We start from the raw sequence: 12615 nt of genomic DNA on the forward strand, positions 1-12615 counted from the left end.
ACCAAAAGAAAAGAATGTCCACACCTTTATCTCAGCAGTTCTGCCAGGCGTCTGTGGCCGCTCTGATCCTTCCCCCACGTGATCTCACCCAAGATGGTGGCTCCTGGAGCAGCCGAGCATCCCGGACTAGAAAGCAATAGATTTCTTGCTTCTGCCACAAATTCCCCCAGCTGTAAGCCTTCCAACTTTCTTAATATTCCTGTATATGTGGTTCAGAGTTCTGGGACCAGCCCCTGAGCTTGCTTGGTCGGGTATTCTGTGTTGTTGGCGGAGCTCCTTTACTGCACTTCCACCCGATCCGCCATCTTGTTTTGATGCAATAACTAGAACTTTTTGAGAGCAGACATTACAGGGAGAATTGGGGAAAATAATGTTCATGTTAATTCTAATTTTAAAGTTTACTGATTTTGTAGTGACTATGTTGTATTGTTGTTAAGTACCATTTAGTTGGTTCTTAACTGGCTAGTCAATTCAAACTCATAGCAACCCTGTGTAGGGTTTCTGAGGAGTGGCTGGTGAGTTTGAACTGCCAACCTTGTGGTTCAAACTGACCTTGAAGTAGAATGTTTATTGCCCTTCTGACAATAATTATGTTAGCATTTGTTTTACAGTTATCAGAGAATATTTTCTCAGTGGCTGAATATAGTGTAATAGATTAATCAGAAGACTGATTAATCCTATCTGTTGCTATATTTGTGAGTCAGTTACTGTCTCTAGGATTTGGCTTTTCCATAAGTAAAAATTTGATCATCTGACTATGTTTAGCATAGGCTTTGTGTTAGGGAGACATACATTTGAAGACATAAAATTTGAAGACTGAGCCTACAACTTATCCTTTAAGCTTTCTGAGCCTGTATTTCTTCCTGATCTCAAAAAAGTAAAAAAACAAGATTCATTTCATAATATATTGTTACAGCCGTTTTCTATCCAAATGTGTTACAGCAGCTTTTAGATCCATCACTTAAGAAACTGAGGCCACTTGGAGAGGTGAAGCAGAGCTTCAGATTTGATTAAGCTGGTTGGCTCAGAGGAGCTAACTTCTCCAGATTCTTAGCCCCGAGTGTAGGTTCAATGCAGGCTTATATAGTGATAGAAATGGGCAGGGGCTAGGTTTTAGACCTGTTTGAGGACAGGGAAGAAATCAGAAGATTGGTCCTACTCAGCAACCTGATTAACATTCTAGCTTGTCTCCTGGGCAGGGAGGAATGGTCCTATGCAGTAATGTGATTAACATTCTAGTTGGTCTCCTGGGAGGGGAGCAGTAAGTTAATGTTATACCTTTTCCTGTTTAATATTTAATATGTTATTGTTGGTAAGTGCCAGCAGTCAGTTCCAACTCATAGCAGCCCTGTATAAAGTTCCCGAGACTGTAAATCTTTGCAGGAGTAGAAAGCCTCCTCTTTTCCTGCCTAATGGCTGGTGGGCTCAAACCGCTGACCTTGTGATTTGCAGCCCAGTGCTTATCTAACAGCCATAATGCTCCTAAGAATATGTATATACTTAAATAGAGAGAGCCTTGGTGTGGTGCTGTACCATAAACATTAGACTCCAAGGTTGGTTTGAATCACAAAATTGGTGGTTCCAGCCATTCCTTGGAAATCCTATGTGAGTTGGAACAAACTTGATGCCATTTAACAACATATAGCGTAGTGGTTACGAATCGGGCTGCGAACCTTAAGGTCAGCAGTTCGAAACTACCAGCTGCACCGCGGGAGAAAGATGAGGCTTTCTACTCCCGTAAAGATTTACACCCTCGGAAAACCCTATACAGGGTCGCTATGGGTCGGAACTGACTCGATGGCACATAACAACAACAACAATATGTGTGTGTTTTTGTTTTTGTTTTTTAATAGACAATAGACTATATTTGAAACAAGATCGCACTCTTGATTTTTAGATGAATATATCAGAACTGCATAATTACTTCATAAATTCTTCTTTGACTTAACATGCTGACATGTCCAGCTATATATATATATGTAAGGAGCTCTGGTAACGTAGTGGTTATGGATCGGGCCGCAGGCTGCAAGATCAGCAGTTTGAAACTACCAGCTGTTCCGCGGGAGAAAGATGAGTCTTTCTGCTCCCGTAAAGATTTACAGCCTCAGAAACCCTGTACAGGGTCGCTCTGAGTCGGAACCGACTCCACGGCACATAACAACAACAGCAACATATATATATGGAGTCCTGGTATGGTGCTGTGGATTAATGCACTGGACTGCAAGGTTGGTTTGAACCGCAAGGTCAGCAGTTTACGCTCACCAGCTGCTCCTTGGAAACCCTATAAGTTGGAACCGACTTGACAGCATTTAGCAACATATATATATTCTGGAAGACATTGGATATATATCAATTTTAAGCATGTTCTGATAGTTAGAAAACTTGCACAATGTGTCATAACCCAGTACAGTTTTCTATGACCTTGTATCATGGGTCTGCTTCTAAAAACTATGTGCTTGTTCCTAGACAGAGCAGCTAATGTCTGCTATCAGGAATTCGATGTGCCTGCAGTTTTTCCTGTGGAGCTGAAGCAATACCTCCCAAACATTCCCTACAGCTACGACAAACAAAGGTTAGTCTTCTAGAAGAGGAATTCCTATCTTCTGCATTTTACAGTACTTAAAAAAAAGTTTTTTTCAGGCTAAGCTATATAAAAATTAGTGTAAGATTTGTGTGTATGTGAAAAATTTTAAGTAGCTTTGTTGTTGTTATGTGCTGTGGAGTTGGTTCTGACTCATAGTTACCCTGCATAGGGTTTCCGAGGCTGCAAATCTTTACGGGAGTAGAAAACTTCATCTTTCTCCTGCAGAACGGCTGGTAGTTTTGAATGGCTGACCTTGAGGTTAGCAGCCCGATTTGTAATCACTACGTTACCAGAGCTCCTTTATAAGTAGCTTGTTGTAGTTGTTGTTAAGTGCCGTTGAATCGGTTCTGACCCATAGCGACCCTGTATAGAGTTTCCGAGGAGCAACTGGTGAGCTTGAACTGCCGACCTTGCAGTTCAACCCAATTTGCAGTCTGGCGCATTAACTCACAGCACCACGTCAGAACTCCCTTATTAGTAGCTTAGGTATTCATAATTATATAAATTATAGATATGTTCATCACATATAAATATAGGTGTGTTTCAAATTATAATTTTTCCATTAACTTAGTTCATTCTGCTTTTATTAGCTATTTTTGTCTAAACAGTATTTAACAAGTTTTAACTTTATAGTTTTTTTCCCTCAAATAATTGTTAATTTTCCTAGCCTTATACTAGGCCCTCATTTTCTTTTTAACAGTTTTTTGGTTTATTTATTTTTATTTTTATTTTTATTGTGAATTGAATGAAAGTTTACATGGAAGAACATTGGTTTTACACTATTGTGTTTCATTTCATTGCAATGATTATAATCCCCTCCATGCATCATCTTTCAACAGTATTTGCTTCTATTTCCTCTGTTGTTTTTTTTTTTGAATGTACACAAAAACACTCAGAATATATATTCATATAAACAACCACATTCTACAAGTCTGCCTCCTGGCCGCCAGCACACAACCTTTCTCTTTCCATGAGTTTCGAGTCCTCAGCTGCTCTATCTCTCCATGTCATCATCTCTGCCTCCATCTCTGGTGTTGTTGCTTCTCTGGATAGGGTCCCATATTCCGCTCATGCTCTTCTCCCTTGATGGTCCTAGGGTCCTCTATACCTGGACTGTAAGATTAACTACTCCCCCTTTTATATTACAAAACTTCTACCTTGCAGTTGTGACAATCACAATTAGTCATGGTAACAATTACTCAATATTGACTCATAAGAATCTTACTCCATCGCCTTTCACCAGACCCGTCTAGACAAGATGAAAACTATTCAGTGGGAGTTCTACCTTCTCCTTCACACTCTGAAACTAAACTCCCTCTTGAAAACTTGTAAGCCAGTCACTTTGTGTCTTTATTGCCTCTTCCATTTTACATAGCCAATATCTAAGTTGCCCATTCCTATCAACCCTGTGTACAGAGGGGATAGGATTTATTCTTGATGTGAAGATTCCTTCCCTCTCAGTTGATATTTTGAGGTACTACATCCATTAATATAGGTCAAGTTACTCAAATTGTAGTAATTTACACTTGTTTCCTTTATCAAAAATTTTTTATCTTCCTCTAGTAGAGTTCTGATCATCAAGCCATTGAAGCTAGGTCAAATGGGTACTATCTGGAAGTTTGAGCATTCCTGTGTGTCTCCCCTCACTTCATATCAGTTAGATGCTTCACTCTCAGCTCTAGCCTTCCATGGCTATGTCCATGGATTCAGCCCAGGTCTCACCATACTTCAGACCAGTCATCCCTTTCTCTTCTCTCTCTCATCTCCAGGTCGATGGGAGTCTATATGGTCTGATTTAGCCCATATCATCATTGTTGCCTTTCCCCCACTTCCACTCACCAGTAGACCAATGCGTTAACCGTCTTTCACATTGTAATTGTTTTGATCATGGACTGACCACTCAGACCATCTGAATTTGTTCTGTTGTCAACTCTTCCATTTGTTGATTGAGTTCCAGGAGGTGCTGCCACGTATGTCAATCTCTGGTTGTTATCTGTTCATATTGGTTCTCAGGCCACAAAACGCCCTTTAGGATGCTTTTCAGTGTAGGATTGGCTTTGGCAAAATCCCTTAGCCTCTGTTTATCCTGGAATGTTTTGATTACACCATCGTATTTGATTGATAGCTTTGCTGGGTAGATGATTCTTGGTTGGCAGTGTTTTTCTTTCAGGGTTTTATATATGTCTCCCCATTGCCTTCTCGCCTACTTGGTTTCTGCTGAGAGATCAGAGTTTAATCTGATTTGATTGCCTTTGTATGTTACACTTCTCTTTTCCCTAGCTGCTTTCAGGATTCTGTCCTTATCTTTGAATTTGGAGAACTTGATTATTATATGTCTTGGTGGTTTTCTTTTGTGGTCTGTCCTTCCTGGGATTTATTGAGCTTCTTGAATGCTTATCTTTTCGCTTTTCAGGATGTTAGGGAAATTTTCTTCCAGAAGCTCTTCAACTGTCTCCTTGTGGGCTTCTGTGATTTTTCCTGTTGTCCAAAATGAATCTTAGACCTTCTTCAAATTTTTTCACCCTTTTTTTCAGCTGGCACTTCTGTCTTAGTAGTATTGAGAGATTTGTGTTCCAGCTCACTAGATCTGGCTTCCAACTCTTCAGTTCTACTCCTTTGCCCTTTCAGTGTATTGTCCATTTCTGATATTCTATTATTAATCATTTGGATCTCTTTTTGTAGGTTTTGAATTGTTTCGAATGCTATATCTATCTTATTTGATTGTTCCTGTAGTGCTTTCCTGACTTCTTCCTTATTTTTCTCAACTTCATTGTAGTTTTTGATACATTTCATAACCATTTTCTGAATTCCTTTTCAGGCATTTCAAAAGCCTGCCCTCCTTCCAGTATGGAGTGTAGGTCTGCCTTCAGCTCATTTGTCTAAGTCACTTTATCTTGTTTCTAGACATGTCCAGAGATGGTCATCTGACCTTAATACTTAGATGAATGTATATTTTGGTATTTTCTATGCTTTCTTATTGCCTTCAGGTAGATGTAATGAGGAGATGGACTTCTCTTTTCACTCTTCTTATTACTTAACTCAGAGTAACTGTTGCAGGTGTTGGCTGGTGTATGGTAGCTGGTATTGGTTCTTGCCTGGAAGGTGGGATTTCATATAACTTCGATTGCTGTTTTTTCTTGGGTAATGTAGGGAGAGAAAGATCCCCATAAGGTAAACAGGGGACCAAAAAACATAGCAGCAAGAGCAAAAAAGACAGATTGCATACTGTAGTTTTTAATTGCAGAAAAAAGAAGAGGAAAAATAAAAAAAATCCTGTAGCCAAATATGAGTGTGACTTCAATGTCTCTCTCTCAGCTTCTTGCCTTCAAGACCACCTGAGAAATTTCAAGATGCCACTGTTGGTCATTATGATGTAACTTGGGATTTAATTTTTGACCTGTTTCCTTTTAGTCGATCTCTCTCCCACTCTACAACCACCATTCAGGCCTTTTCCTAGTGATAAACAGTTCAGGGCCGGCTGTGGCCATTTTGTGTTGCTGTTTGTTTTAAGTGAAAACTGTCCCTTTAAATTTTGAACAGATCTGAGCGCATGTGTAGTAGAACCCTCTGGAGGTGAGAGTTGGGGTAGGGGAGAGTATCCATTCTTTCAGGCACCCCCTCTAGTCACCAGAACAGAGGTGCACAGACAGCGAGAGACCAATGAACAGATACAAATGAAAAAAAAAAAAAAAAGAATATCCACACCTTTTTCTCTGAAGATCTTCAAGTGTCCATGACTACACTGATCCTTCCCTAGCTCCATCTCCCCTAAGATGGTCACTCCAGGAGTCCCTGAAGCTCATGGATCTGCAAGAACTAGATTTCTTGCTTCCTCTACAAATTTCACTAGCTGTAAGCCTTCAAACTTTCTCAATATTCATTTATATGGGATTCAGAGTTCTGGGACCATCCCCTGAACCTGCTTCATCTGGTGTTCTGTGTTATTGATGACAGAGATCTTCACTGCACTTCTCCCTGATTTGCCATCAAGCCCTGCCTCTCCTCCCAAGGTTGTAAATCTTTTTGGAAACAGATTGTCATATCTTTCCACTGTGGAGCAGCTGGTAAGTTTGACCTTTTGATTAGCAACCGAGCATTTAAACACTGTTCCACCAGGACTACTTTTTTGTTTGTTTATAAAATTCATTTATTTTGTTTTAAAGAAAGACTTTATTGTGAACTGAGTGAAGGTTTACAGGGCAGATCATCAGTTTTATATTCAGCAAACCACACACTTTTGCTTCCTTACAGTGATTGCAATCTCCTCCATGTATCACCAATTAGCAGTATTTACCGCTATTTCCTTGCACTCTTCCCTGTGTCTCCAGCTACCTTCATCTTTCTTCTTGAGTATTGCCTGACCCATCACCCATGTTAACATGTGTCTACTTTATGGCCTATGAATAGTTCCCTCCCCTCCTATCCTCCTAAATTCATGTATTCTTACACAGACACAACAAGTGGGTTTTTAAAGAACAGAGATTTATTTTCTTACAGTTCTGAGCCTAAATGTCCAAATCAAAGTCTGAGCCTTGTCAATTCCTTCCTTGGGTCTTCCTGGTTTCTTGGTGATCCAGACATTGATTCTGACTTTCCCAGTGTTTGTATATACCTGTAGTTACCATCCTATATGAGAATGGCTTTCTTTGTTAAGCTGTTGTTATTATTAAGTGCCGTGGAGTCAGTTCCTACTTATAGCAATCCTCTATAGGGTTTTCAAGGAGTGGCGGCAAGTGTGAACCATTGACCTTGAGGCTCAAACCAACCTTGTGGTCCAGTGCTTTATCCCACAGCGCCACATCAGGACTTGTTGTTATATTCATGAGGCAATATTAGTGCAGGTGTATCTTACTTCAATCTCCCTTGAGATTTAAAAGCAGAAAAAACAGGCAGTACAAAAAAGTAGAAATGGGGGAAGATAGATACCAAGCCACATGGAAATCACAAGGAACAAGATACAGAAGATCGGATGTCACTTTGAACTTGGACTTCTAGCCTCCTAAACTGTGAGAGAATAAATTTCTGTTTGTTAAAGCCACCCCCTTGTGGAATTTCTGTTGTAGTAGCACTAGCAAACTAAGACAGCTGAGAACTGTGGAGAGATGTCTGTGGAGAAGCAGGGAGCCTTACCCAGAAGCAGCAACCCTTGGAAGGTCTATTCAAGAAGGGATTGCAACCTACACCTATGGATGCAGTAGCTCAAAAGAGGAAACAAATCCTTGGCTGCAAGAATCATTCCCACCCCCTCCACAAACAGAGTAGACAGGGATGGGCAACTTGGACATTGGCTACCCAAAATGGGGGTGGGGGGAGGAGGAGCTACAAAGGCAAGAAGTGACTGGCTTACAAGCTTTCAAGAGGGAACCTAGATCCAGAGGGCATGGAGGAAGGTAGACTCTCCAGTGAGTAACTATCCAATCTGTCTAGACAGGGCTGATGAAATGAAATGCAGATAGGTCTCTTGTGATACAATAGTGAATAATTGTTATCAGGACTGATTGTGAGGGTTAGAAATGTAAAGGTAGATGTTTTATAGCAAGGAGGGGAGTGATTAACTTTGCAGTCTAGGAGCGGAGGTCCCTAGGACCATCAATGGAGAAGAGCAGAGAGCGGGACCCTACCCAGAGAAGCAGTGATGCCTGAGATGGAGGCAGAGATGATGACGTGGAAAGATGGAGCAGCTGGGGACTTGAGATCCAGAGAGGGAGAGGGGCTGTGTGTTGACGATGGGGGTAGGGGGTGGGATAGGGGTGGGGGGGCGGGGCTTGCAGGGTATACCCTTTGGTTGGTTGATGATACATGGAGGGGAGTCTAACCATGGCAATGAAACAATATACAATGGAATGAATGTAAAACTAATGTTCTCCCATGTAAACTATCACATAATTCACAATAAAACATTTATTAGGAAAAAAAAAAAGGGATTCCAAATATATCATTCAATATGAAAAAAAAAAGTATACCTTATAAAAAAATCTCAAAAGAGATTAAAATTACCAAATGTACAACAGTTTAAGAAAAGAAAAAGAAAGTCAGCCATGGTTAGAGAAGGCCAAGTTCCAAATCCCACCTCAGCTGATTACGGTTCACACATACCTTCTGCCCTCTGAGGTTATCCTACCTCTCTTTAATGGATGAGGAATTGTAAGTCACTCCATCAAACCCATGTAAACTTCAGCCAAAACCAAGTAATTTCAATTCTGTAAATCATAAATGAGGATACATTCTTTGTAATTTACAACCTGTCCATAGTGACATCAGACCAGTGTTTTAATAATAAGTCATTATTCTGAATGGAATCCTGATGTGGCACTGTGGATCAGTGTGCTAGATTGCAAAGTTAGTTTGATCCACAAAGTTGGTGGTTCAAACCCACCAGCCACTCCTTGGAAACCCCACACAGGGTCGCCATGGGTCAGAACCAAGTTGACGGCACTTAACAACAACAACAACAACATATTGAATGAAATAAGTCAGTCACAAAAACACAAATATTGTATAAGACCACTATTGTAAAAAGCACCCCCCATGAAAAGGTTACCACACTGAAAGAAACATTCTTTGATGGTTAGGGAAAGGAACGGTTGGCTGGAGGGTTGACTTGGGAGAAGGGGAAAATAATTACAAGGAAAAAAATGTTAAGTAAATAAGATGGTACATCTAAGGCCCTTATTAGTGAAATATTTGTAAAACGTTAGTCATTTTATTACTACACAGACTGATGAGAAAAATTCAATGACGAACAGTATGGATGTACTGAGTCAAAGAAATCCTGTCAATGGATTGTTGTGTGATCCCAAAGGAGCTCCACTAGGAATACTCTGTTAGCGTAGTGGTTACGAATCGGGCTGCGAACCTTAAGGTCAGCGGTTCGAAACTACCAGCCGCTCCGCGGGAGAAAGATGAGGCTTTCTACTCCCGTAAGGATTTACACCCTCGGAAACCCTGTACAGGGTCGCTATGGGTCGGAACCGACTCGACGGCACTTAACAACAACAACAACAACAACATGTTGTTGTTAGCTGCTTTTCAGTTGGCTGCAACTTATAGCAACCCTATATTCAACAAAACAAACTGGTTCTCAGTCCTGCAGCTACACAATTTTTCCTATGTTTGAGTCCATTGGTGCAGCCAATTTCAGTGAGGGTCTTTCTCTTTTTTGCTGACAGTCTCCTTACTGATCATTATGTCCTTCTCTAGAGACTGGTTCTTCATAATGATTTGTCCAAAATATGGAAGACAAAAATCTCATCACCATTGCTTCTAAGGAGCACTCTGGCTGTTTTCCTTCCAACACAGATTTGCTCTTTTTTTTTTTTTTTTTTTACAGACCATGGCATATTTAATATTCTTTGCCAACACCATAATTCAAATGCATCAATTTTTTTTGGTCTTCCTTATTCATTGTCCAGCTTTTATATGCATGTGTTGTTGTTGTTAGTTGCCATCAATTCAGTGCCCACTCATAGCAACCTTATGCACAGCAGAACAAAACACTGACAGATGCTGTGCCATCCTCACAATTGTTACTATGTTTGAGCCCATTGTTGCCACCACTGTGTCTATCTCATTGGAGATCTTCCTCTTTTTCATTAGCCACTTTCTCCATAGACTGGTCCCTCCTGACAGCATGGTGAAAGTACGAAGGTCTCGCCATCATCACATCTAATAGCAATCTGGCTACACTTCTTCCAAAACAGAATTTGTTCATTCTTTTGGGAGTCCATAATACTTTCAGTATTCTTCCCCAACACCGTAATTCATATGCATCAATTCTTCCTGGTCTTCCTTATTTATTGTGTAAGTTTCACATGCATATGAGTAAATTGAAAATACCATGGCTTGGGTGAGCCCACCTTCATCCTCAAACTGACATCTTTGCTCTTTAATACTTTAAAGAGGTCTTTTACAGCAAATTTGCCAAATGCAACACATGGTTGAATTTCATCACTGTGACTTCCACGAGCTTTGATTGTGGATCCAAGTAAATTGAAATCATTGACAACTTCATTTTTTTCTGTTTACCATGATGCTATTCCTTAAGCCAGTTGTGGGAATTTTCACTTTCTTTACATTGAAGTGCAATTCACACTGAAGGCTTTAGTCTGTGATCTTCATCAGTAACTGCTTCAAGTCCTCTTCGCTTCTAGCAAGCAAGGCTGTGTCTCTTTCCTCAGTATCACTGGTTCCTGATCACACGCAACCTCTTGAAATAGATGAACATCAACCAATTCTTTTTGGTACAGTGACTCTGTATTCCATCTACTTTTGATGCTTTTTGCATCATTCAATATTTTGAACATAAACTTCTTGAAGATTGCAAGTCAAGGCTTAGATTTAGTCTTCACTTCTTTTAGCTTGAGAAATGCTTATTGTGTTCTTTTCTTTTGGTTATTTGATCCCAGGTCTTTACACATTTCATTATAATACTTTACTTTGTCTTCTCAAGTTGGATATCAAGAACAGATTTAATGTATTAGACACTAATGTATTAGACACAAAAGACCAGAAGAGTTTTGGGATGACATCAAGAACATCATACAGGAAGAAGACAAAAAATCATTAAAAAGGAAAGAAATAAAAGCCCAAAATTGATGTCAGAGGGATTCTGAAACTTCATCTTCAACATAATGTAGCTAAAGTGAATGAAAGGAATGATGAAGAGTTGAATGGAAAATTTCCATGGGCAGCTTAAGAAGACCAGTATTATAATGGATGAAATGCGCATGCACATGCCCGTGACTGAAAATACCATTGCTTGGGGAAGGCACACCTTAGTTTTTAATGTAACATCTTTCTTTTTAATACTTTAAAGATTGCAGATGTTTTGCCCAATGTGATATGTTGTTTGATTTTCTGACTGCTGCTTTCATGTGTGGTGTGTTTCCAAGTAAAATTAAATCCTTGATAACGTCAACCTTTTCTCCATTCATTATGATGTTGCTTGGTGTCCAGTTGTGAGGATTTTTGTCTTCTTTATCCATATTGATGGCTGCAATCATTGATATTCATCAGTAAGTACTTTAAGACCTCTTTGCTTTCAACAAGCATTGTTGTATCATCTGCATATCTCAAGTTGTAAATAAGCCTTCCTTTAATCCTGATGCCATGATTTTCTTCAGATAGTCCAGTTTCTCGGATTATTTGCTCAATATACAGATTGAGTAAATAATGTGAAAGGATACAACCCTGACACACATCCGCTCTGATTTTAAACCACACAGCACCTTTTTGTTCTGTTCAAACAACTGCCTCTTGGTCTATGTACAGGTTTCACTTGAGCACAATTAAGTATTACAGAATTCCCATTCTTAATTTTATTCATAATTTATTATGATCTATCTAATCGAATGCTTTAGCGTAGTCAATGAAATACAGGTAAACATCTTTCTGGTATTCTCTGCTTTCAGCCAACATCTATCTGTCTGATTGATACCAGCAGTGATAGTCCTCATTCCACATCTTCTGAGTCCAGCTAGATTTTTGGCAACTCCTTGTTAATATACTGCTGCAAAAATTTAAAAATTATCTTGAGCAAAATTTTACTTGCATTTGATAGTATTGATATCATTTGATAATTTCTTCATTCTGTTGAATCACCTTGCTTTGCAATGGGCACGAATGTGATTCTCTTTTAGTTAGTTGGCCAAGTATCTGTCTTCCAAATTTCTGCGTACAGATGAGGAGTGCCTGCAGTTCTGCAACTGTTTGTTGAGAGATTCCGTTCAGTTTCCATCAATTCCTAGAGCCTTGTTTATCTCCAATGGCCTCAGTGAAGCTTGCATTTCTTTCTGCAGTATTGTCAGTTCATGATCGTATGCTGTTTCCTGAAATCATTGAAAAGTCAACCAATTCTTTTTTCACAGTAACTGCATTGCTTCCAATTGAATTTGATGCTTCTTGTGTTGTTCAGTATTTTGCCCAGAGAATCTACCTTAGTTATCTGTTGTCGCTAGGTGCCATCGACTCATAGCGACCCCCATGCACAACAGAACAAAACACTGTTTGGTCCTGCACCAACTTCACAATCG

At 39.7% G+C, this 12615-nt stretch overlaps 1 protein-coding gene across 1 annotated transcript in view; it reads left to right on the forward strand.

Annotated features, from left to right (window-relative positions):
- SETD9 (SET domain containing 9) overlaps positions 1 to 12615 on the forward strand; it is a 42569-nt gene that overhangs the window by 23584 nt on the left and 6370 nt on the right. Inside the window, exon 5 of the mRNA XM_006874657.1 lies at positions 2467 to 2572. Within this exon, the coding sequence (XP_006874719.1) occupies positions 2467 to 2572 (106 nt within the window). The remainder of the gene's footprint in view (positions 1 to 2466; positions 2573 to 12615) is intronic.

Source organism: Chrysochloris asiatica, unplaced genomic scaffold (assembly GCF_000296735.1).
Source record: "Chrysochloris asiatica unplaced genomic scaffold, ChrAsi1.0 scaffold00291, whole genome shotgun sequence".
NCBI classification, from domain to species: Eukaryota; Metazoa; Chordata; class Mammalia; order Afrosoricida; family Chrysochloridae; genus Chrysochloris; species Chrysochloris asiatica.